The sequence below is a fragment of the Notamacropus eugenii genome, chromosome 4, assembly GCF_028372415.1.
Source record: "Notamacropus eugenii isolate mMacEug1 chromosome 4, mMacEug1.pri_v2, whole genome shotgun sequence".
Taxonomy (NCBI): Eukaryota; Metazoa; Chordata; class Mammalia; order Diprotodontia; family Macropodidae; genus Notamacropus; species Notamacropus eugenii.
In genome coordinates this window covers 73641624-73667886 of record NC_092875.1, presented here as the reverse complement: position 1 = coordinate 73667886, position 26263 = coordinate 73641624, and the positions used below count along the sequence as shown (strand labels likewise).

Here is a 26263-nt window from a genome sequence, read left to right as displayed (position 1 = left end):
AAGTGCCTTCCATACACTTCCTACTTATAGCTCATAACAACTATGTGAGGTCAGCAGCTCTATGCTACAGATAAGGAAACTGAGGCATAGAGAGGTTAAATGACTTACCTATGGTCAAATAGCTAGAAAGTGTCAGAGGCAAGAGTTGAAACTAGCTGTTCTGGAAACCAGATCTCACTGTAATTGAGGCAGCTAGATGGTTCAGTGGATACAGTACTAGGCCTGAAGTCAGGAAGACCTGAGTTCAAATCTAGCCTCAGATACTTAGGCACTGAACCACAGTGCTTTACCTCAGTTTCCCCACCTGTAAAATAAGTATAACAATACTATCAACCTCCTCTCAGCACTGCTGTGAGGTTCAAGTGAGATAATATTTGTAAAGAGTTTAATACAGTGCCTGGCACATGGTAAGTTTTATATGAATATTGGTTATTGTTATTATTAAGCCAGCATCAATACTGTCAGTAGAGAGTAGGAGAGGGATGATGGTTAAAGCTGACTCTAGCATACCAGTGACTGTACTTCTCCATAGCAAGAGCTATGCTAAGAAAATTCAAGAATCCTAGAATTTTAGAGCTTAAAGTGAACTTAGGAATAATTAACTGAGTTTGACCCTTTCATTTTATAGGTAGAAAACTGAGACCTGGTTCAGAGCGACTTGACCAAGTCAGTGTCAGAGATGGGACTAGACCTTGGCCTTTTTGGCTCCTAGTCCAGAAATTGGGTCCTAATGCTAAAGAAAGTTTTTTGTGGTTATTTTGTTTTCTCATTTCTCTACTTAGAGCCTCTTAGGGAAAGGTAGGCCCAGAACCAGTCTCTGAGATGGGATAAAAGTCTACTCACATGAGCCCCTAAACTGTGGCCCAGCTCATGGGCCAGTGTGATGTGGATGATACGGGGTGGGAGGTAATGCCCATACTTCTGAATTGTGATCAGCCCTGTGTTCAAAGACCTCAGCGTCCCTTGAAACTTCCTGTGCTTCGAACAAATGCCACCCAGGTCCCCTAGAATGAATCAGAGAGAGAGTTAACGTCTTGCTTGGTGGTAGCCAGGCGCAATCTACAGGGAATATGAAACTCACTATCATCCCAGTCCCCCGGGGGGCTCTCTCCATTTGCTCCCTTTCCCTCCCAATCCAGGTTAGCATCTCATTCTGATGATTCCACCTTCCAGTGACTTTTGGTCCATCACAAGCCTTTATCACCTCTCATCTGAACTATTACAACAACCTAAAAATCACTGAGTGTTAGGATAAGAAGCATCCTTCTATGTCACCTACTCCACATCTACAGATGGGGAAACTAAGGTCACGGAGATGAACTGGTTTGCCTACAACTGTACAGCTAGGGAGTGATAATAAAAGTGGGATTCGAACCCAGGTCTTCTGATTATATCACTGTTCTCGGGATTGCCTGCCAGCCAATCCCTCGCTTTTAGTTTTCTCTGCTCTGATCCACAGCCAAATTCATCTTTCTAAAGCTCAGCTCTGATCTTTTCATTCCACTGCTCAGAAATCTTTAGTGGCTTTGTGTTACTTGTCACATCAAGGGCTAATCATTCCAGTTTCATAGGATTAACTGTTGGAAACCCCCTTGTTTTATAGATGGGAGAAGTGAGGTGTGTAGATGGGAAATGACCTACTCAAGGTCACGTAGGCAGTAAATCCACAAATTCTATCTCTAAATCGAGTGCTCTTTCCATGAAATCACCCAAATCCTGCTCCCTGCCTATGCATTTAACTTTATCTACCACTTCCCCTCTATATATAACACTGTTCTACTCAGGCCAGTTTCCTTACATCCACACTTCCCAAAGCCAAATGGCTCAGCTCACCAGCTTGGCCATTAAAGGCAATTCCAAGGACTCCACTGTAGTCTCTGTTTGTTAAGAGGTAGGACAGGCAGTAGCCATCCCAGTTGGACCGAGCATGCAGCATCAGGAGCTTTTCTGGACCAATGAAGGGTGAGTACATGGAGCCAGTGGGATCATCTTCCTGTACAACCTAAGAACGAAGAACGGCTATTGATGATTCCTTTCTCCAGGGTGTGAACAAGAGGTGAAGGGCACCTGTGATTCTAATCATCAACATGCTATCTCCAACAAATGAGATGGTTTTAGACTAAGCCATCTAAAGTACATTGGTGGTTGTTATCTACTGGCTCTGAGTTCAGTGCCTGGCTGATAGTCTTTCTCTTCCCCAACTCTTGCCTTCATAATAGGAAATTTCAACTTATTTATTGATACTTCCTAAAACATTCTAACTTCTCAGTTCCTCAACTTACTCATTTCTCATGATCTATTCCTCCACTCCATCAAAGCCACATGCAAAGATGGTTGATCTTGTCATCACTCACAAGTGTTCCACTTTTATGTTCATGAACACTGAAATCCTTTTATTGGATTATAATCTTTTATTATTCTTTTTAAAATGTTACATTTTATTTCTTTAATCTATGAAAATCTGCTTTGTCTCCCTCCTACCTCTCCACCACTCCCACTGAGAAAAAAGAAAAGCAAACGTATAATTTAACAGAACAAGTTTCTGCATTGTCTACGTTAAAAAAAAGTTTCCCAAAAATATGTTTCACTCTGAGCCCATCACCTATTAGGGGGTGAGTAGCAGGTTTCATCATGAGTGCTCTGGCACCGTGGTTGATCATTGTATTGATCAGAGTTCCTAAGTCTTTCAATATTGTCTGTCTTTAGAATATTGTTGTCTTTGTATAAATTGTTCTCCTGGTCCTGCTCACCTCACTCTGCATCCATTCGTACAAACTCCCCAGGTGTCTTTGAAACCATTCTCTTTATCATATCTTTTAGCACAACAGAATTCCATCACATTCCTACACCATAACTTGTTCAACCATTCTTCAGTTGATGAGTACTCCCATTCTTTGCCATCAAGAAAACTACTATTACAAATATTTTTGTTTGCTTTGTTTAGGACTAAGCACTAAACCCTTGATGAATGAATAAAACATTTATAAAGCCTTATTAAGTGCAAAGCACTATGCTAAGCCCTGGGGGTACAAAAAAGAAAATTAAGACACCACCTGCTTTCAAGTAGTTCACATTCTGACAGGGAGTCAACACATATGGAAAGTTTTAGGTATAAGTCAGATGAACAGATCTCAAGGTTCTTAGGATGCAGTAGCAAAGCAGATGCCTCTTTTTCAATGTCATTTCCATTGATAAAACCATACCGTATCTGATACTGAATCACTTGACAGTGCCCACATGACAAGAACTTTCCTTTTTGTGACTGTAGCATCTGCAGACAGTTGCTCTATGTATTTCCACAGCAGTTGTTCCTTGGATGATAGTTGAGGGCATTGTGCTGGAAGCATTGTTATTCCTAAGGCTCTTGGGTTCAGGGTCCTGAGCTGTCTCCATCAGAGTTTCAGAAGTGGTGATCAATGTGGTGAGTGGTTTGACTTGCCTGGCACAAGTTGCTTCCTGTTCTTTCCTCAGATTCCTACTTCTCCAGCTGGTCTGGCTTGTCTGCACATCCCCCCTTCTCTTCCTTCCATCCCATTTCCCTGTTGAGTGAAATGTATTTCTTTATCCAGCTTGTGTGTGTGTATATGTGTATGTGTGTGTGTGTATGTGTGTGTGTGTGTGTGTATTCTTCCTTCCTTTGACCCTTTCAGGTGAAAGTGAGGTTGAAGTCTCACACACTTTCACCCCTCATTCCTCCTTATTTCTAGACCTATTCTTGTACACACTGATTATGTGAGATAATTTTCCCAATCCTTTTCTTCCCTCTCCCTCAAGGGTATTCCTCTTCTCCTCCCTTTCCAGTCTTCTTTTAAGATCATTAAAATATTACAGAAGCACTCCAAGACTTTCTGATCAATTAGACTTTTTTCATGACCCAAGGTTCAGAGGGAACACATGTATCATTTCTGCATATTAGAAAGTAAGCAATTTATCCTTGCTTAGTTCTTTGTTTTTTCATGTTTATCTTTTTATGTTTCCCTTGACTCTAGGATTTGCACTACAAAGTTTCTATGCAGTTCTGGTCTTTTCATCAGAAATACTAGGAAGTCTTCTAAATATCAGAGTTTTCCCCTCTCTAAGTGGCACAATGGATAGAATATTGGCCAGAAGTCAGGGAGACTTGAGTTCAAATCCAGCCTCAGACACTCACTAGCTGTGTGACGCTGGGCAAGTCAACATCTACCTCAATTTCCTTGACTGAAAATGGGGATAATAGCATCTGCCTCTCAGGGATGTTGTGAGGATCAAGTAAGATATTTGTAAAGCACTTAGCACAGGGCCTGACACACAGTTAGAACTTGACAAATGCTTATTTCCTTTCTTCTTTCCTATATAATTATATTCAGTTTTTCTAGTAAGTTATGCTTGGTTATAGGTCTATATCCTTTGCCTTTTAGGGTATTGTATTCTAAGCTCTCAGCCTCTTTATCGTGGTGGCTGGCAAATCATGTGGCTTCTTAGTACTTGAACTCTTTCTTTCTGACTACTTGCAGTACTTTTTTTCTTTGATCCAAAAGCACTGGATTTTGGATATAATGTTATCATTTTGGGGGTTTCTTTCAGGAGGTGACCAGTGGAGTCTTTCATTTTTGGGATTTCTTTCAGGAAGTGGCCAGTGGAGTCTTTCTGTGTCTGCTGTTCCTGCCCCCAGTGTCCACACACCTCTCTTTCTGTCTCTCTATGTCAGTCTGGGCTGGCTGTTTTTGTTTATTTTCTCTTGGATTTCCAGACTAGGACTTGATTTGCTAAATTTTTTTAGACCTGTGCAGAGGAACGTGGAATAGAAATTAGCTGTACTTTTTTTTTCTCTCCCTTTCTCCTTCATTTTCACCATGACCTCCAATCTCTCTCCCCATTAGCTCTTTCCCAGGCCATCGCCTCTACATTCTCTTCCTTCCTCTATCTTGACCCTTTGGTGAACCAACTCTGCATTATCCTCTACAAGTCTTCTTTGCCCCCTCATCCTATCACTGATTGATCATGCCTTCCCAAGCCCTAACTTTGGATGACTTATATCTTCTGCCGCCTTTGGTCCTATTCATGTGCTCCTGGGTAGAGATGGAGAAAATTAGGAATCATGCTGACCGGAGGGAATGGATCCACCACAAATTCATGTTATATAATCTCAACTGGGCTCTCACTGTGGCAAGTAGGTTCTTTTCTACCTCCTTAATCAATTTACTATCACCACAATGGTTATTCCAAATCTTTGCTTCCTTCCTCAAGTCTCCCCTAAGCATCTTACCCTCATCACCTCAGTTAGGAACTTTGCTGTATACTTCATATACAATTTATACTATAAAAATTAAGGCCATTCTCCAAGGGCTTTCTTCTCCCCCTCATCTCATATTACTATCTCCCCCTATTATTTTCTCATATACTTTTGTCAAAAACTAAGATGTGGTCCATCTTCCTGCCAAGGTTAGTCCCTCTACACACACCCTCGATTCTACTGTATCCTATCTTTTCTAACATGTTGTCCTCTCTATCATCCCCATTCTCATATGAATCTTCAGTCTCTGTCTACAGGCTGCTTCTCTGCTGCTAATAAACATAACTATGTATCCTTAATACCTTTTTAAAAAAAAAGCCCTCATTTGATCTAACCAACCAATTCTACCAGCTATGGTTCTATGCCTTTCCTAACTTTTATGGCTAAACTCCTTGAAAAAGCTGTCTGCACTGGTTGCCTCAACTTCCTCTCCTCTCATTCTCTTTTAAACCCTCTGTGAGGGAGGGCTGTGCAAAATCACCAGCCTCACTTTCTCCTCCAGAGCCATCTGTGTCCAGTGGCCAGATATGGATCAGGACAACTGGAGCTGGCCCAGGGTGCAGTGAAAGAACAGCAGCAGCAAATCCTCTATAGATTGGTTTCTGATCTTACCATTCAACTGAAACTGTCCTCTCCACTATTATTGATGATTTCTTAATCACCAAAGCGAAAAGCCCTTTTCCAATCCTGATCCTCCTTGAACTCTCTGCTGCATTTGACCCTTGTTACTCACTTTCTCCTTCTGGATTCCTTTAAGACTTAGTTCAAATCCTACCATCTGTAGGAAGCCTTTCTTCTTCCTCTCCACTGTTAGTGTTTTTCCTCTAAGAGTAAAGTGTGTGTGTGTGTAGGGGCTGGGGAAGCGTATATACACAGTTGTTGGCATTTTGCCTCCCCCATTGTAAGGTGAGTCCCCTGAGGTCAAGAACCACACATAGTTTGGGGCCATGATCAGATGTCAGTCAGTCTTGGCCCACAGTCTGGGCAGCGTGGAATTGGGTGCTGAGTGACATCAATGTGAATACTGAAGTCATTAAGGATGAGGACAGGGGATGCCATGAACATCACTAAATAGGTAATAGACAACAGAAGGAAAGACAGTGACCTGGAAGATGGTAGATAAATGGAGAAGCAGTGAGACCAGCCCTTTCAACAAAAATCTTTACTCCCTACTTTTCTAAGAAAATCAGGACATCCATCAGGAGCTCCCTTATCATCCTTATTCTAAACCTCGAAACTCCTCAATATCTTCCCCCTTTGATCTCACCTTTAAGGAGGAAGTTATCCTGGCCTTTTTCCCCCCAAGACCAACCCTGTTACTTATACTCATGATTCCATCTACTCACATCTCCTCTGGGAGTCTGACTCACCTCTTCAACATCTCCATGTCTACTAGGTCCTTCCCCACTGCCTACAAACATGCACTGATCTCCCAATCCTTTAAAAAACCTCCTTTTGATCCATCCCTTCATTCGTCTCACTGCCCTGCTCCTGAGTCTTTGGACTTCTTTTTCTACTAGATCCCATTAGACCTCTCACCCTGGGAGCTATCTTCACCACCATACTCCTGCAGCCTTCTCGTGCTTGAAATTCCCCCCATTCATGCATTCATCCATTTTATCTTTGTTAAAATAAAACTAGAACTAGAACAATGGTCTCTTTATTCCTAGTCTAGGGTTATTTTCCTTACTTAACATTACTTCTTCAACTTAGCACTCTCAGACCAGGAAGTCTTGGCTCCTACTGGGTTACTATTTCCCTAGACTGTCTGTCTAGAAGAGATCATAGGAAAGCAGATTTAAGGCTAGAAGGAATCTTTGAAGACTTTGAAGGGCAGCAAGTGACATAAGAGTGACGATAATGGACTAGGGGAATATGGACAGATAGATAGATTAGAAATTGGGTTGAATATAGACATGGAGTTTAGAAGGAGTGAGGTCATTATAGAGGTGAAAGGACCAAAGATTTTGATTGGAAAGGTTTTTAGAGGTTAAGATAAAAAGGCAAAGCGGTGCTTTGCTCAGAGCAGTTTCTGTCTTTGCAGGTAGCTGAGACTGTCACAGAAATTGAGGAGACTAATAAACTCTGAAGCTAGAGTGTCTAAAGGGATATCCTTATGAATGCTGAAGTCATCAAGGATGCAATTGGAGAGTGGGATGCAAAAGAGAATTCTCTTAAGTTGGGTACTGAACTCATTAAGAAAGGATGGCCGATAGCCAGGAGAAGCAACAAGAGTCTGGATAGAAACAACCAGATGGATGGAGAATATTTCACAGGAAGAAAGGTTAATGAGTTATGGGGGCAGAGAGAAGACCTAGAAGCTAGGAACAGCATCAGGATGGGGGGGAGGGGAAGAGGATCTGTCTTCTCCATGGAAACAAGCTACTTACATGCAAGGTTTTCACTTTGAAGTCTACGTATTTGATGCCTCCAAAATCAGCTTTTTCATAAATGGTATTCACAGCTTTTACGTAGCTGGCAATCTGCCAAAAGGGAAAAAAATTAGGAGTACCAAACTATTCCCACAGGAAAGATGGAGAAACTCAAGAAGGAACTTATCCTTCTGGCTGTGTTCTAAGGAAATTCAATCAAACCTCCTGCTTTCTGGTACATTTACTATATAATTAAAGGATTTGGTGAAATAAGTTCATAAAACATCAGAGGTGAAAGGCCCTCAGACTATAGAATGACAGAGCTGGGAGGGACCTTGGAACCCAGCATGCTGGGGTTGGAAGGGAACTTAAGAGAACACAGAACACAGACTATGGGGACTGAAAGAACTTGGGAAGCTAGAGAGAATGTTAGATCTGCAAACAGCTTTAGGCTTCAGATACTCCAACTCTTTAATATTACAGAGGAGAAAAATGAGGCTCAGAGAAAGCTAATGACTTACCCAAGGTCACACAGAAAACGAGTGCCAGAACTGGAACTGAAATCAGAAACCAGGTCTCTTTATTTCCAGTCTAGTATCATTTTCTTTACTTCACATTACTTCTTCAACTAAGCATGCCCAGACCAGGAAGTCTGAGCTATTATTGAACTACTACTTCCCTGGACTACCTGCGTAGGGGAGATCATAGGAAAGCAGATTAAGGGTTAGAAAGAACCTCAGAGATCATCTAGTCCAATTCCCTAATTTTGCAAATAAGGAAACTGAGGCCCAGAGGAAATAAGTGACTTCCTCAAGGACACATAGTTAATAAATAGCACTGGGATTTAAACCCTTTTCCTTCGACTCTTTCCACTAGAGCTTAATATGCGATTCATGATCAATTGATTGAACAAAATTTACAAACTTCCTTCCTAGTCCCTTGAGATGACTGCTTATTGTGAGAATCAGATGAGATAATAGAAGTAAAAATGTTTTTTGAATTGTAAACACCTACATGAACTTGAGGAATTCTTATTAAATACTGGTCCTTCCCCTCTTGCACAGTCCTCTGATACGTCTGCCTACACCAGCCAGCCAGACTTCAGAGCTCCACACAGCTGGCTGTGGATCTAAAGATATATTTTCATTTCCAGAAGCAATGATACCAGCTGTGCTGGAGAATAGGGATCTATGAGGTCAGTGATGTTGGGAAATGCCAGATGAGAAAAAGTCCCTCTACCGCTGCAGGCAGGCACCTTCTCATCAACTTATAATGTTGGAGGGCTACCTACAGGATTACACAACCCAGTGTAGGTCAGAGCAGAGACTCAAACCCAGGTTTTTCTGGTTCTGAGGCTAGCTCTCTGGCTACTACACCCCACTGCCTCTCAAAAAAGGAATAAAAGGGGCAGCTAGGTGGTGCAGTGAATGGAGCACCAGCCCTGAAGTCAGGAGGACTTGAGTTCAATTTGACCTCAGAAACTTGACACTTATTAGCTGTGTCACCTTGGGCATGTGACTTAACCCCAACTGCCTCACCTCCCTCCTCCAAAAAACAAACAAACAAAAAAAGGGAGTAAAAGCCCTCTTATCAATATGGGTACTCTGTGATATAGATCCACACTTTCGTAGCTGGTCTTCACATGTTGCTGTGGTCAAAAACCCAACAATGGAACAACCAAACCCCAGCTGTCTAGTGCCACCCCTCCCCAAATGTGGCCAGGTTGGTCCTTGGACAATAGATGCAGTCTGGCCGACAGACCAAAAGTTCATATCCCTGCAGTGCTAGGGTCCATATAGTGCATACCCTCACAATAACCTTGTGAGGTCAGTACTGCAAATAGTAATACAGCTTTTCTCCAAATGGGGAAATTGGACCTCGGAGAGATAAAGCAATTTGCCTAGGGATACAAAGCTATTAAATACCAGACATGGGACTTGAAACCACTGAAGGTCACATAGATATAAGTGACAGTGCCATGACCCAAATCCTGGTCTCTATGTCTCTGGTGTTTTTCCTACTACATTACACTGATGTGGATCTGAGGTCGGGGGTGGGAGTGGGATCCATGCCACTGCCCTCTGCTTTTTTCTCCCTAGGACCAGCTCCCTTTATCTTCCCTTGGGATGGATCTCCCAGTTCCCAGATCCTAAAAGGTATCAGAGGGGTAGATGAGCCTCTGTCAGAGCCCTCTCAGAGCTCACCTGAGCAACCACAGATTCCACACTCCCAAATCTCTGGTAAAACAAAAAGTCAGCTTTGAAGTACATGAGACATGATGTCCTGGAGTGATCAAGGCTCCTTCTCTCTCTTGGTAATGTTTCCTCCTCCTGGGGAGATGAGAATCAATTAGTCAACAAGAACTTTTGGTGCCCTCTTGGTACCTCACAGATGGCTTTGGGTCTTCATCCATCTATTTATCTAATGCATCAAATGAATGTGCTGAGCACCGTGCCTAGCACATAAGTAGACATTATATAAAATCCCTGTTCCCATTTCTTCCTTTCCCCGTCCATCATCAAGCATTTAACACTTGCTCTGTGTTAGGAACTATACTGGGCCTTGGAGAGACAAAGACCAAAATATAACCATTTCTGCTTGAAATGAGTTTATATTCTATTGTGGGAGATAATACATAAGTAACTACAGAATATATACCCAATAACTACAAGGTGAGTTTGAAGGCAAGAGCACAGAGATCTGGAGAGATCAGGGACGACTCCATGCAAAGGTGGTGCTTGAGTTGAGTTTTGAAGGAAATAGGGATCGTAAGGACCTGATATTGTTGGTGACTCTGGCTATGAGTGATTCAAGGATTAGTACACTGTGATGACCAAGTCTTCTAATTGACTGCAGAACCAAAGGAACTGATAACTCAGGAGTTGTTAGACTATAACTAGTTATGGATACAAAAGAAACAATCTTCCCATCTTTCCATCCATCAATTAATCAATCAACAAGGGTCCATTAAGGCCTGCTGTGTGCCAGGTGCTAAGGATACAAGTACAAGGAATGAGACAATCCCTACTCACAAGCAGATTTTTTTCAGTAAGAAGGCAAGACTTCTTTGAACTGATCTACAGAATGGCCTGGGAAAGGGTGTCAGCCTTGTTTCTCACCTAGTCATTTTGTCTTTGAGCATATGATTACCTGTGTCTTTTTGTATTTATTCTCTCCTGAGAGTAAGATATAAAAATAGTGGACGATGGGTGATGTCTTGACTTGTGAATAAATTGGATTAAAGTGAAGCAGAATTGCACAAAGTTATCAGCCTCCCTTCTCCAGAGTCATCAAAGTCCAGTGACAAGAGAAGGCCAGGATGACTGGTGACAGTCTGGGATGCAGTGGCTGACCTTGACATCTCTGATATCTGACCAAGCTCTAAGCACTCCATAGCACCTGCTTCAGGCACCTATGTGGTCCCTTTGGCACAAATTGTTCTCATTTGCCCATTCTGCCAGGGGAAGTCTTCACATGCTTGGGGTGGACATTTCCCAAACTCACTGACAGGTTTACAGCCTGTCAATTACCCTCAACCTAGACCATCTGCCAAGATAGTTTTACTGGGGTGTGGGCACTGTGCCTGCTACAGCTTCTTAGAGTCCCAGATGAGAGCTGGGTGCCAAGTGGACACCAAAGGTAGATGAGCAACCCTGAAAAGGACTTAGCCAGCCCTCACAATAAAGCAGTAGTCTTCCCTGAACACCCCATACACTACGTAATTTGAAAAGATTAAAGTAGAGAGAGAATTGGTGCCCAACTTTTTGTTTGCATATGACTGTACACTCAGTACAGCCTCTAAGGCTGAGATACACAGAGTATGGATGGATTCTCTGACATTAGTATTAATTTTGGCTTGACAACCAACAGCAAGAAAAGAGATGTTCTTTACCAGTCAGAACCACACCACCCATATTTTGAACCACTGGTTATAGCAAATGGAGAAATTTTGAATGTTATGGATAACTTCACTTACCTTGGTCATATACTTTCCAGGGATGGACACATAGATGATGAGGTTGACACATGCATTGCCAGAGCTAGCTCAACATTTGGGAGGCTCCAAAAAGAGTGTGAGAGAGAAGAGGTACTAGGCTGCATATCAAACTGAAGGTCTACAGAACCATGGTGCTGGTCTCATTGTTGTATGCCTGTGAAACCTGGACAGTCTACCAGCACCATGCTAGGAAATTGAATGGCTTCCATTTGAACTGTCTTAGGAGGATACTGAAGGTCACCCGGCAAGATAAGGTACAGGATACTGAAGTCTTCTCTTGAGCTGAACTGCCCAGCATTCAAACTCTACTGCAAAGAATGCAACTCCAATGGGCTGGCCATGTAACCTGAATGCCAAATGTATGCTTATCTCAAAGATTTTTTATGGAGAACTAGCACAAAGCAAACACTCAAACAGAGGTCAGAAGTGATACAAGGATACTCTCAAGGTCTCTCTGAAGAACTTTAGCATAAGTTGTAAGACATGGGAGATGCTGGCATAGGACTCCCCCCAGTATGGTATGCCCACATCAAAGAAGGCACTGTACTTTATAAGCAAAGCAGAATTGCAGTAGCACAAAGGAAATGTGAAATGTACAAATCTAGACATCTCCATCCCAAATGTTCAAATGAACAATGTGCCCAGCCTGTAGTAGAGCCTTCCAAGCTTGTATTGAACCTTGACCCCAATATCATGATGTCATTGGCCCTCCTCAAGTGTGAACAATTCTTTCCTGATATTAGGAGCATGGATACTCTGAGGTGAATGTGTCCAGACAATAACAATGAGTTGAACAATAAGTTTAGGTCATCTAAGGTTCCACTACCAATTGGGAGTCAGTGGCAGAGTCCATTAAAGGGATAGCAATGGGCACCAGATTTGGAGGATGACTAAGTAGCAACCTTGAGATGGACATGCTCAAGAAGTGACCTTGTGTGCATTGCAAGGTCTAGAAAGCTGCTGAGCAAATTAGCTCAGCAACAGCTGAACCCAGTGAGGAGCCAGGACACATGCATTGTCCTACTTGACCAGTTCAGCAGTGTACTGACCTGTCCTGTCAAGATACCACCACCGACAAGGAGCATGCCTAGATGATCAGCATAGCAATTTGTCCATCACCAAAGCCACGACCAGAAGAGAACTTCAGGAGGGCTTTATGTAATTTAGAAAAAAAAAAGACTCCCAGGGCTACGTATTCTCTACATCATTACCTTTTTGCTTTATTTTTGAGTTCTTTCTCCCCTGGGCACCTTGTGTGAGTAAGAAGAAAGTATGCTCTTGGTTTGAAGGAAATGTGTGGTATCTATTATTCTATCTACTTATGTCATTTTTTAGTCATTTCTGACTCTTCATGACCCTGTTTGGGGTTTTCTTGGCAAAGATACTGGAGTGATTTTCCATTTCCTTCTCCAGCTCATTTTACAGATGAGGAAACTGAAGCAAACAAGGTTGCATGATTTGCCCAGGGTTATACAACGAGTAAGTGTCTGAGATTGGATTTGATCTCATGAAGATGAGACTTCCTGATTCCAAGCCCAGCTCTTTATCCACTGTGCCACCTACATACCCTGCTTAGTAATTCTATTATGCTAGCTAGACCTGCTTAGTAAATATCTTTTGAGGAAAAGTAAATGAATTCTGGGTGGCATGGTTGTTCATGGGAAACACACTAGTTGGGACTCATGAGCAACATGATTAAACCTTCAGGATTACCCTGAAAGAATAATAGTAACTGCCTTTTGGAAAACTGGACCACCAGTGAGAACTAGGCAGGAGAGGAGCCCCATGAGGGATGTTATATGAGGAAAATTTTCCTAACAATCAGAGTCATCCTAAAGTGGAATGGACTTTTCAAAGGGAATTAGTTACCACTGACTGGAGATCTTCAAATGCCAACTAGAAAACCCTAAGTTTGGAGTGTTATACAGATGGCTCTTATTAAGGTAGGAGTAAGATAAAAATGAAATCTGAGGACCCTTCCAAGCCTGAACTTCTATGGTTCCATGACTGTAAACCATACACGAGTCCTCTGCTTTTTAAAAAATATCTATTTAAGGCATATATACCAGCTTATAACGCTATCACTGGGTCAAAGGATATACACATTTTACTGATTTGGGAGGGTATGATTCCAAATTGGTTTCTAGAATAGCTATACCAGTTCACAACTTCACTACTAATGTATTTGTTTGCCTGTCCTCCCAAATCCCCTACAATAATTGCCATTTTCTTTTTTTAATTTGTTTGTTATCTTTGTCAATCTGATGGATTTGAGGTGGAACTTCAGGTTTGCTTTAATTTGCATTTCTCTTACTGTTTGACTTGGAACATTTTCCCCCATATGTTTATTGATAGCTTGCTTTTCTTTTTTGTTGCTTGTTTGTCGTTCATTTTTCATTCTTGAAGAGGATCAATGACATCGGGGGGGGGGGTGATGTCTTGACTTGTAAGTGAATTGGATTTGAGGGAGGCAGAGCTGTGCAAAGTCATCAGCCTCATTCACTCCTCCAGTCATTGGAGTCCAGTGGCAAGACATAGGTCAAGATGGCTGGCAATGACCCCCTCTTTTTTGAGAAATGATTCTTTATATCCTTTCTTATTTCTATCTGTTGGGTAATGACTCTCCTTAAAAATTTAAATCAGTTCCTTACATTTCTCAGACATCAGACCTTTAACAGAGAAACTTGTTGCAAAGATTTTTTTTCTTTTCAGTTATTCACCATTTCCTTTCCAATTTTAAATGCATCAATAGTGAAAGATTTTTTTTTAATTTTATTTTTTAAAAGTTCTTTTTTTCTCCTTTTATCCTTTTGGTCCCTTGTTTGGTCAAGAAATCTTCCTCTATCCATAGCTGTGAAAGGTATCACCTTCCCTGCCTCTCTAATTTGTTTATGATGCAGTCTTTTATATTTAGGTCATCTACCCATTTGGATAAAATACCATGTATTGTGGTATATCCTCCTAAAAGAGAATCACTTCATATGGAGCGGGGGAAGGAAGGAGAGTCTCTCCTCCCCATCCCCATCCACAATACCTTGTGTATTTTTTTTGAGGCAATAGGGATTTAATGACCCTTGCCCACAGATAATAAGTGTCTGAAATCAAATTTTAACTCAGGTCCTTCTGATTCCTGAGCTCTATCCACTGTGCCACCTAGCTGCACCCTCTGTGAACTTTTAAATGTCAAAAAACTTGAACATCCCATTGGAGACAGTAGTAGTATTCTAGGGACAGTAGTGACTGTTGAAGAAACAAGAAATATGGAGGAAAGGCATGTTGAGAACTCTACATAAACCTCCAAAGCCCAGTAGAAAGCTCCATACCTAAGGGAAGTTTCATAAAGACTCTATGAAGGGAGAAAAGGGTTTCCCTCTGACCAGGAGCTGTTATTCCTCTGCCACATGTTCCCTAAGCTTGATCTCACTGTTCTCTGTATTCTTTATGTACTTAGAGAAGAGTATGTCCCCTATTTTTAGGGATGTTTTATACATCTGTTTTTAGCAGTAGTAAATACCCCCAACTAAACAATAAAAACTCAAACTAACTGGTCAATAATGGTACACACTGGTAGGGTATCCTGAAGGACTGTACTAGAAAAACACTCCCAAGGTCTCAAGGTTACTCCTAGAACATGGGCACTCAAACTGTCAGTACAAATTGGGACTGGGAAAGAAACCTTGGGGGAGGGGGCAGGATAGGGGAGGCTACATGACAATTATGGCTTACCTATCATTTTATAGTGACAAAATACTTTCCATACATTTATTTTATTTTACGCTCTCAAAAGCCTTCTGAGAGAGTTTATAATTAACTCCATTTACCATATGAGGAAATTGAGGTTCAGAGGTTAAATGATTCACTCCTAATCACATGGCTAGTAATGGATTTTAACCCAGACCTTATGATGCCAAATCTAATTAGTACTCTTTCAACTATGGGGTGTTCAGGGAGCACTAGAACCTCTGGTGTGAAGGTTTACTGAATCCTTTTCAGGGCTGCTTATCCACCTATCACCCAACTCTCACATGTGGCTCCAAGAAGCTGTAGTGTCCATAGTGACCACACACCAGTAAAACCATCTTGGCAGATGGACTAAACCAGGTTGAGGATAACTGGCGTGCTGTAAACCTATCACTGAGTTGGGGGAATGTCTACCCTAAGCATGTGAAGACTTCCCCTGGCAGAATGGGTAGATGAGAACAATTTTGCCAGCAGCTAAAGCAGGTGATATGGAATACTTAGAGGATGGTCAGACATCAAAGATGATGTGGTCATCCACTGCATCCCAGGCCATCATCAATCATCCTGACTTTAATGTTGTCACTGGACTTTGATGATTCTGGAAGAATGAGGCTGATGACTACGCAATCCTGCCTCACTTAAATCCAATTCACTTGAAAGTTGAGACATCACCCCACGATGTCATTGGTCCTTTTCAAAAACAAAGGACAAACAATGATTGTGGTATATGGTGTGAGGTGCTGATCTGCCCTAAATCTATTTTCTGGCAGACTGATTTCCATTTTCCAGTAGTTTTTATTAAACACTTAAGCCTTAGCTCATTAGTTGGGTAAGGGAGGGGGGAAGGAAAGCGTTTTTGTGTTTAAAGAAAACTATGCTAATGTGTTTGTCTTCTTCTGGACTTGGTGTAAACAGATCTGATCAACTTTTTGATTTTTTGAGCAGTACTAAATAGCTTTGATGATTAATGCTATGTAGTATAATTTGATATCTGGTACTGCTAGGTCCCTTCTCCTCATTTTTTGTTCATTATTTCCCTTGAGAATCTTAGCCTTTTTCCCTTCATATTAATTTGTTATTATTTTTTAGGTGCTATAAAAATAACCTTTCAGTATTTTTGATTGGCATGGCACTTAATAAATAAAATTAAGTTAGATAGTATTGTAATTTTTATTATGTCATCATGGCCCAACCATGAGCAATTAATACCTCTACAATTACTCAGGCTTGGCTTTATTTCTATAACAAGTATTTTTTATTAGTTGTATTTACATAATTCTAGGGCATACCTTAAAGACAACTCCTGAAAGATTCCATAGTCACTTGGATGGAATTTTTCTTTCTTTCCTTCCTTACTGTTGATAATACATAGAAAAATAGATGATTTGTGGGTATGTTTCTGCTAATTTTTAGTCAAATCTCTAGGTTTTTCTAAATAGACTATCATCTCCTCTTCAAAAAGCAACACTATGGTTTCCTCTTTGCCTATATTTAGGTCCCTTCTTATTGCTATAGTTAACATTTCTACAATTATTTCAAATAATAGTGGTAATAAAGGACAGCCTTACTTTATCCCTGATATTACTGCAAAGGTATTTTGCATTTCTCCATTATAGATAATGATCATTCTTAGTTTTAGACAAATTTACCAAACTAAGAAAAAGTACATTTTTCTAGGCTTTTTATGTTTTTAACAGAAATAAATGCAATTTGTAAAAAGTTGTGAGTTTTTTCTCATGAATCTATTGATACAAGCATATTGTTCATATTCCATTTTTAAGTTATTCTTGATTGTGAACCTTTGCCTTTTGCATTTTGGAATGTGATAAACCAATATTCTCTCTCCTTTACTGTAATTGTTGACAAGTCTTGCCAGTAATTCTGAGTATGGTTCTTGGTACTTCAGTTCTTTCTTTCTGGATGCCTGCAATATTTTTTCTTTGACCTGAGGCTTTGGATTTTAGCTATGATATTTTTGGGAGTTTTCACTTTGAGGTCATTAGGTAGTACCTCCTTTCTATTTCCATTTTGCTCTTTGGTTAAAATAGATCTAGGTGATGCTCAGCTGTGATTTTTTAAAATATATTTTTGTGGATTTTGTTAGGTCAGAGTTTTCAGGGAGTCCAGTGTTTCTTAAATTCTCTCTCCTTAATCTGTTTTCCAGATTAATTGTGATATCCTACATTTTTCTATCTTTTCAATCTTTTAATTTTGTTCTAATATTTCTTAGTTTCTCCCAGAGTCACTGAGTCCTATTTGCCTTGTTCTAATTTACAGAAGTTTGCTACTTGAGTAAGGCTTTCTATCTTCTGTTCTAAGCTATTTAGTCTTTCATTATTTTCCTCCTAAACTCTCATTTCACTTTTTTTTACTGTATCTTTTTTCTTCCAAGCATTCTTGTAATGCTTTAGCCAAGTTCCTCCCCCTGCTCAAAGATTCTGCTTATAGCTTCTGTACAGTTACTTTCTTGTCTCTTGACATAATATTTCTTTATAGTGTCTGGTGCCTTCTTCCATTTACTTACCATATCTTAGCCTCAGCTCCTGTTTTGGGACTTTGTGCCAGGACCAAGCTCAAGCCCCTCCTTCACTTTCTGATAGGTGTTCAGGACTGTTTGGTTCTGACTTTGATTTCCTTGGCTCTTTACACTCATTCCACTTTCCCTGATATATTTGTGTTCAGAATATTAAAAGATTCCAGTCCCTCCACCTTGGAGTGTTTGGACTGATTGTCTTGTGGTCTTCAGGTTCCATTAGAGTATTTTAGGCCAGAGCTCTACAGTCTTCAGGGGATCTCGGCTCTCAGCCAGGTATCCAGGGTCATGGCACCATAAACTTCCAATATTCCTGGAGCTTTTCCATAAGGGCTTCTGCTGTCTGGGTAAAACAGAACAATCTAGAGACTCCAACACTGCACGTTTCAAAAGGTCAGGAAGGTAAGACTCTGGGCATCCAGGCTTCCCAGCTCAGCATGAATGTCCTGAGGAGCAAAGAGCAGCCTGCAGGATTCAATCCAAGGGTAAGTGAGAAAAGGACTCATACACTGCTAGTCCAGCATCTGGGGGTAAATTTGGCAGGAGCTGTGTAGTGACAGTGCTCTATTTCAGCTCTTTATCCCCAGAGATGGAGATGGTATAGAAGAGGGTATATATACCATGAGGTGTGATAGAGAGATGTTTGCACTTTTGCTCTTACATCTTCAAAGATTTATAATGATCCCAATAGCCTTCCTACCACAGTAGGATAGTGCAAAACTCCTGAGTGACTTGTCAGTGAAAGAGCTGCAGAAACTACTCAAAACCCTTTTTCCATTGGTGGGAATAACAATTAGCCACCAGTTCCCTTGGAGTCTTCCCTCCTCTCAGTGGCATGAGTTAACACCAGATCTGGATCCAGCCTTCTTGCTGGCTTCCCCCAATACCTAGTCCTGTTCAGCCAAGATAAAAATCCTATCCCACTAAACTTTATTGGTTTAGGAAGGGATACCTCATTCCCTCTAGGGCCCCAACAAGGCACCTAACTCCCATCCAAGACCCTTGCACTCTGTCCTGGGTCCATTCTCTCTGACCACGATGACTTCTTTTGGTGAATATTTCCATTTGATAAAACTAGCTTGCTTTACTATCTCGCTATATGTTTCACATTTCCTTGTACACAGGACAATATCCCTTTTTAAGTGGTTAAATGGCACTGGGGTGCTGGTTATTGGGGCCTGACAGTGTGAAGACAACAGCAGGGGGAGGTTCCAGCTGACAAGCATTTAAAACCCTTCCTACCTCTATGTAGTCCATGGTCCAGTAACATTAGTCTAGCTGTTCTTCCCTAGATTTTCACTGGTCTTTTACTTCCCCCCAGCCTGGAACACTCTCTTTCTTCATCTCAACTCGCTGATTTCACTGGCTTCCTTCATGACTGAGCACAAGTCTTATCTTCTGCAAGTCTTTCCTGGAACCTTCCTTCTGAGATTACAACCACCTACTCAACATATACACACACACACACAGAAAGAGAGAGATGCACACATATGTGTCTATATATATAGACATACATATGCACATACATATACATATAAAATACTTGTTTGAATTTTATTTCCCCCATTAAAGTGTGAATTTATTGAGGGCAGGGATCAGGTCTTTGTTTTTCTTTGAATCCTCAGCACGCAGCACAATATCTGGCAAATAATAAGTGCCTAATAAATGCTTGTGGATTGCCTGACTGAGAGTCATATAACATTAGGATATTTGGAATATAGGATAGAGAATATCAGATCCTTAGAACACAGAACATAGAATATCAGAATTGGGAGGGACTCTAGAACATGAAAAGTCAAAGATGGGAGGGTCCATAGAAGACAGTCTCAGGTTTCCTCCATAGGTAGAAAAATTTCATCTGATTCTACATCAAGCCATTATCTTATATGCCTTCTCTCTTTCCTAAACAAACTCTGAGGGGGGGAAAAACAACTCCAGTTCTCTTCCTGCTCTCTGCTTAACCCTCTGCAATCCAGTTTTAGAACTCTTCACTCATTTGAAACTACATTCTCCATAACTACTCTCAGTTGCCAGATCTAATGGCCTTTGCTTAGTTCTCATCTTACCTGCTGGACACTTGTCCACTGCTGGACACCCTCTCCCACTGGATTGTTCATTCTTCTTTGGGTTTTCATGATAGTACTTTTTCTTGGTTTTCCTACTAGTCTAACTATTCTTTATCAGTCACCTTTGCTCAGTCATCATCCATATCCCATCCCCTAACTGTGTGAGTGTATAATCCTGAGGTCTTGTCCTAGGAGTTCTTTCTCTCCCTCTCTCTCCTTTTACCTGGCCTCTTCCTTCTCTCTCTCTCTCTCTCTCTCTCTCTCTCTCTCTCTCTCTCTCTCTCTCTCTCTCTCCCTCCCTCTTTCTCCCTCCCTCTCTCTCTTTTTCTCTCTCTCTCTCCCTCTCTCCATCCCTAGTCTCTACCCATCTCTTACTCTCTTGATAGACTGTTAAACTTTAAGTCAGGATACCTTGACTCAGATTCTGCCTCAGTCACTTACTAGCTCTGTGACCAAGGGCAAGTAACTTAATTACTGTGAGCCTCAATTTCCTCATTGGTAAAATGAGAGGAGGCTTGGGTTCAATTATCTATCTCTAATATTCGTTCCAGTTCCATGTTTATGATCCTGTTCACCACTTTAATTCCCATGGGTTCAATTATTAGTGCTATGCAGATTTACTTATCCAGCCCTAGTTCCTAGAGTTCCCTCCCCTTTCCCCAAACACAAAATACCAGTTGGAGAAGCCACCAGGTGAGGTGCCTCTGCAAACTGCTCAATGAATTCCTAGCCTTTCCACATGCAAATATTGCCACAATATATCAGAATAGAATAAAGGCTATATGAAAGGTCTTAATCTGAGAATGATTTTATCTCACACGTTTCTGAAATTTCAAACTGGATTTCCTGTAGGCACTTCAGCTCAACATGTTCAAAACAGAATTCATGATCTTTTTCTCTACCCACCCTGAAAGGTACCACTTCCCTATTGCTATTGAAGGCATCTTCATTCTTCATTATTGCTACCATTATTATTAGCTTTGGAAATATTCTTCACTGACTCAGTTTCCTCACAATGCATTTCATGGATAAGGAAGTTATTTGGGGGAACAAAACATCTATAAAAATGGAAAGATCATCACAGCAATGCATCACTTTTTACACATTGGTTTCCAAGTCTAAAAACAGGTGCTGATTCACTAGTCAGGCTAAAATCTTAAGTCTCTTCAGCCTAGATGAATATGAAGTCTTTTAAGTCTATCACTTAAATGGCAAGGGAAAGAATCTTTATAATGATCCAAATATGTAAAATTGTTCCAGTGACTCCAACTCTATTCCAAGAAAATTGGTATCTGTAGAAGAAAAGAGTCCTTCCAAACAGCCAGGTCTATAACCTTGGAGTCTTCCTTGTCATTCTCCCTCACCCAAAATATCCAATCAGTTGCCAAGTCTAGTCAAGTCTACCTCCACATCAATCCCTTTCTCTCCATTCTTGGCCATCACCTTAGGCCCTCCCTCTTATCTTGCACCAGAACAATGGTAGCATTCTCCTAATGGATCTCTCTGACTCTGGTGTCTCCTGTCTCTCTCTCCAATATATCCCCCCAACCTAGCTGCCAAAGGGAGGAATTCCTCAGGCATGGGGCTGATGATGACATTCTCCTGCTCAATAAGCTCCACTGGGCTTTCCTGTTCCCTATAGGATCAAATATAAACCCCTCTATCTGACAGTTAAAATCTTTCATAATCTGGTTCCAATCTACCTTTCTAGGCCTTTTGCACATTATTTCTGTGAAAATATATTAAAAACCTCCTTTTTTACTTCAAATAAAAATACTGAGAAATAACTATTTCTCTAAACCTAAAGTCCTTTCTAGACTTTTCCCTTTATAAAAGTGTAGAGGTCAAGGCCAAAAAAAAAGAGAGGGGCATTTAGGTGGAGCAGTAGATAGAGTGCTCAGCCTGGAGTCAGGAAGACTCATCTTTGTGAGTTCAAATCTGGCTTCAGACACTTACTTGTATGACCCTGGGCAAGTCATTTAGCCCTATTTGCCTCAGTTTCCTCAGCTGTAAAATGAACTGGAGAACGAAATGGCAAACCACTCCAGTATCTTTGCCAAGAAAACTCCAAATGGGATCATGACTGAACAACAAGAACAAAAGCTGAGGTTCTGAGGAAATAAATGTTATTAAGGGTGGTAACTAAGCTTGGAACAAAAAATGCTTCTGGTTGCTCTATCTTCTGAAAGAACTGTAAGGGCTGAGCTAATGACAGCACTCTCCTTCCCATTAGGCATTACTCCAGAGGGGAAGAGTCAAAGAAGGATTTAAGGAGAATACTCCATAGAAGATTGACTATTGTTCAGCTAGAAAGAGTAGAATGTTAGCTCCAAACTGTATTAAAAAGATATATTATCATTCAGTCAATCAATATTTATTAAGCCCTCCCCATGTGCCAGATACTGTGCTAAACAGGAGGGCAGGCAGTGAATGAAAAAGGCAGTTCCTACTGTCTAGGGCTGGGTGTTCACACTCTAATGGGAGAGATCACTAAGTACAAACAAGATACCTACAGGATAAATTAGGTGAGAGAAGAAACTAGAATTAAGGGGGACTGGGAAAGGCTTTCCCTTAGAAATGTGATCTTTTCTTATTCAAGATTCCTATAAATATTATTTATCTCAAGTTGTTTCAGGGTAAAGAGAGGTATTGGGGGGAGGGATGGAGGATGAGATGAGACTATGTCAAATAGACATTTCTCTCTCTAAGTTGGAAATGCTTGGATTCAGAATAATGGTAACTTAAGGTTTCTGGCCGACTTGTGTCTAAGACACAGAGCACGGCAGTCATGTTGATTTTTATTTTTCCTTTGATGTTTACCTCCATGCCTCTGCAGTCTGGCCAAAATGGTCTTCTGTTCTATCCCTCACACACAATACTCCATCTCCTGCTTCTGTGTCTTTGCCTGGGCTGTTCCCCATGCCTGGAATACGAACCCTCCTCCCTTCTGCCTCTTAGCTTCCCTAACCATCTTTGAAATTCAGCTGGAATAACAAGTGAATTCTGGATTTTTAAGTTTTCAGTGTGACCATTTATGCCTTGGAAAGCATCAGATGCTACAAACCAGGCTTGATTTATTATTTTGTTGTTAGAGACTTAAGGAAGTGATTGAGAAAATGTTGATAATGCAAATAAATGTAAAAGCATATTCTTTGGAAAGACTGTTGTTAAACATTTACAGGAACAGCCCTGAGCTACTTCCTGAACCTTAGTCCCTTCCCCTGCCCCCCCCCAAAAGCCCTTCACCTTATATGTAGTTTACACATTCTTTATGTTATCTTCCTCCCATAAAATACAGGCTCATCGAGGGCAGGGACTGTTTTTTTTTTTCTTCTCTGTTAACAGCCCTTAATATAGTGGCTGGTACATGATAGGTGCTCAAAAAAATGCATGTGTGGCACATAAAATAAGATTAGAGACCATTACAACCTGCTAGGGAAGTGACAGTCCCCTGTATGACAACAATTGTATCCCACTGAATTTCTGAATCCCCTTTACTAAGGATCCCAATGTGTATTGATTGATAGAAGATGGAAAGAATGTCAGGACTGGGGGACCTTAGAGCTCATGTAGTCCAACTACCTCATTTGACAGACAGGGAGGTTAAAATCTAAAGAAGTGATTTACTTTTTTTAAACTTTATTTTTCTTAGGCTATTTTTTGGTCTGCATTTTCCTTCACAACATAACTAACATGGAAATATGTTTTGCATGACTGAACATGTATATAACCTGTATCAAACTGCTTGCCTTCTCAGTGAGGGAAGGGGAAGGAGGAAGGGTGAGAATTTGGAATTCAAAATTTTTTTAAAAAAGAAATATTAAAAATGGTCCTTATATGCAATTGAGGAAAAGTAAAAAGTTAAAGAAAAAAACAAAAGATGATGATTTGCAAGAGGGGGTAGTGAACAGCAGAGTCCAGACTCCAAGTCCTCATCTTTTGCCTTCCAGATCGGTGATATTTCTATTGTACCATGACACTGATTAAACTTACCTTCAAATTGAACTTGGGAAGTTGAGGCTGCCAAAACAGATGCATCTTTGAGGCCAAACAAGGACAGTCTGAGTTGTTTAAAAGGGAATAATCTACAGCAGAGAAAGTATGAAGGTAAAATGCAGAATGGTTACAACAGAACTCCAAGGGGATGTGAAGTGTTAAGTGTAATCACATGCTCTCCCTTTGCAGTTACGAGGCAGCTAGGTGGTGCCATAGTACACAGACTGCTGGGCCCGGATTTGGGAAGCTCTGAGTTCAAATGTTGCCTCAGACACTTCCTAGCTGTGTGACCCTGGACAAATGCTTTAACTATTTTCAGCCTCAAATTTTCCCAACTGTAAAATGGGGATAACAGCCAGGGTTGTCATGAGGATCAAATGAGAAATATTTGTAAAGTGCTTAGCACAGTGGATGTGCTTAATAAATATGATCTTCTACCTTCCTTCCTTTCCTCTTCTCATTGGCTTGTTGGTTTACCTAAAAGGCTACAGTTAAGACAAAACATTCAAGAAACAGATACGTTTACTTCTGATCTGAAACCAACTGAGCCTTGGGTTAGTATTTTGTAGACTTTCAAGCTGGAAGAGACCTTAGACATCATCATGTCCAACCTCTTCATTTTATAGATGAAGAAATCGTTGGGACTGCATTTGGGAAATGGCCCAGATGCAACCTGCTCCTAGATGTCTCACCTCTATCCTGCCTATGGGACCCTGAGCAAGCCACGTAGCTCTCAACAGATCCCTAAAGTTTCAGAACAGGTACTGACTTACAATGATAGGAGTTTCCTCACCCAGGGATTCACCTAGACCAACAAAATAGCAGGTTTTATTATTTTTATTATTCCTTTTATTGAAAATGCAGAGATGGCTACAAATGATGAAATAGTACGATCACAGGAGGACGGCTATTTCAAGAGACTCATAACATCCTGGAAAGATGCCCAGTTGATATAACTGGTGGCAACATGTCACCAGTAATGACTTACTTTCAAAACATGACATAAAAAACATGCCATCAAGGCATGTATGATAGGATGGGTGGGCAAGACAGTCTTATAGTAAGACTGGGAGATTCAGGTGGACAAGCTTAGTGCTGCACAGGGATCCATGATGAATTAGAAGGAGACTAAGAGAAGAGTCTATATACACCACATACATAGGTGGACTGTCTTCAGGTGGACTGAAGGCTTACAGAGGACATAAACAAGAATTACACAGGAGGAGGAGTTATGGACAAGGCATAGTCTACAGCTATAAAAGGAGTACCTGCATCCGTAAGGTAATGGAAACTAATAATATTAGCTAAGATTTCTATGATGTTTTAGGGTTTAAAAAGTACTTTTTCCTCAACAACCTCGTGTGGTAAGTAGTGCTGGTATTATCATTCCCATTTTACAAATAAGGAAACTGAGGTCTAGAGAGCTAACGTGACTTGTCCAGGATCACACAGTTAGTAAGTTGCAGATCTTGGATTTGAACTCGAATTTCTCTTGATTTCAAGTCATGTGTTCTTTCCACAATATGATCCTCTGAGTCACTGAATTAAACATAACCAAAAAAGGAAATACTAGAGGCATAGGACATTTAGGCTGTTTGAAGTGTAATGGATTCAGGGACAGGTCCTTTAGTGGAACTCAGAACTCTTTTTTTTTTTTAAGGCAATCAGGTTTAAGTGACTTGCCCAGGGTCATACAGCTAGTAAATGTCTGAGGCCAAATTTGAACTCAGGTCCTCCAGACTCCAGGGCCAGTGCTCTATCTACTTCACCCCCTAGCTGTCCCAGAACTCTGAACAGTTGAGCCAATGGGCCAAAAGTTGTAGTTGCTTGAATGTAGAAGACTGTCTTCAGTTGAAGAAACTGTCTCCCATTGAGAGCCAGTTAATGGCAGACTCTCTGTATGCTTTTTACCCCCAGTTAATTTGTAAGTTCCTTGACGGCAGGGATCATGTTGTTTTTCGTAGTTTGTGTCCCTAGCACTGAGAAAGGAGTATTGCACAGTCATAACAACTTCGTGTTGGGAAAAGAACTTGGAAACTGGTTGACTAGGTCACCCCTTTCACAAATCATAAACCACTTCTACATCACTCAAAAATGGTCAACCTTCCTTTGAACACTCATAGTCACAGGGAGCTCATACTTCCCAAGGCAGTCTATTCCACTTTAGGAGAGCTGTAAGGCCTGAGTACCAATAATTATAAAACGTGTCAGAACACAGTTAAGTGCATAAAAGGAATCCTCCCTTCCGTGTAATCAGATGAGGGCAAGGTCACTTTGAGCCAGGGG

The 26263-nt window shown here is 40.9% G+C and overlaps 1 protein-coding gene across 1 annotated transcript in view; it reads right to left on the bottom strand.

Annotated features, from left to right (window-relative positions):
* Positions 1 to 26263, bottom strand: part of LOC140499919 (disintegrin and metalloproteinase domain-containing protein 10-like) — a 58332-nt gene that overhangs the window by 20184 nt on the left and 11885 nt on the right. The window contains exons 5-9 of the mRNA XM_072601911.1: positions 23975 to 24066; positions 9849 to 9974; positions 7663 to 7755; positions 1834 to 2002; positions 844 to 1004 (exon numbers count right to left, since the gene is read on the bottom strand). Coding sequence (XP_072458012.1) covers positions 844 to 1004; positions 1834 to 2002; positions 7663 to 7755; positions 9849 to 9974; positions 23975 to 24066 — 641 coding nt within the window. The remainder of the gene's footprint in view (positions 1 to 843; positions 1005 to 1833; positions 2003 to 7662; positions 7756 to 9848; positions 9975 to 23974; positions 24067 to 26263) is intronic.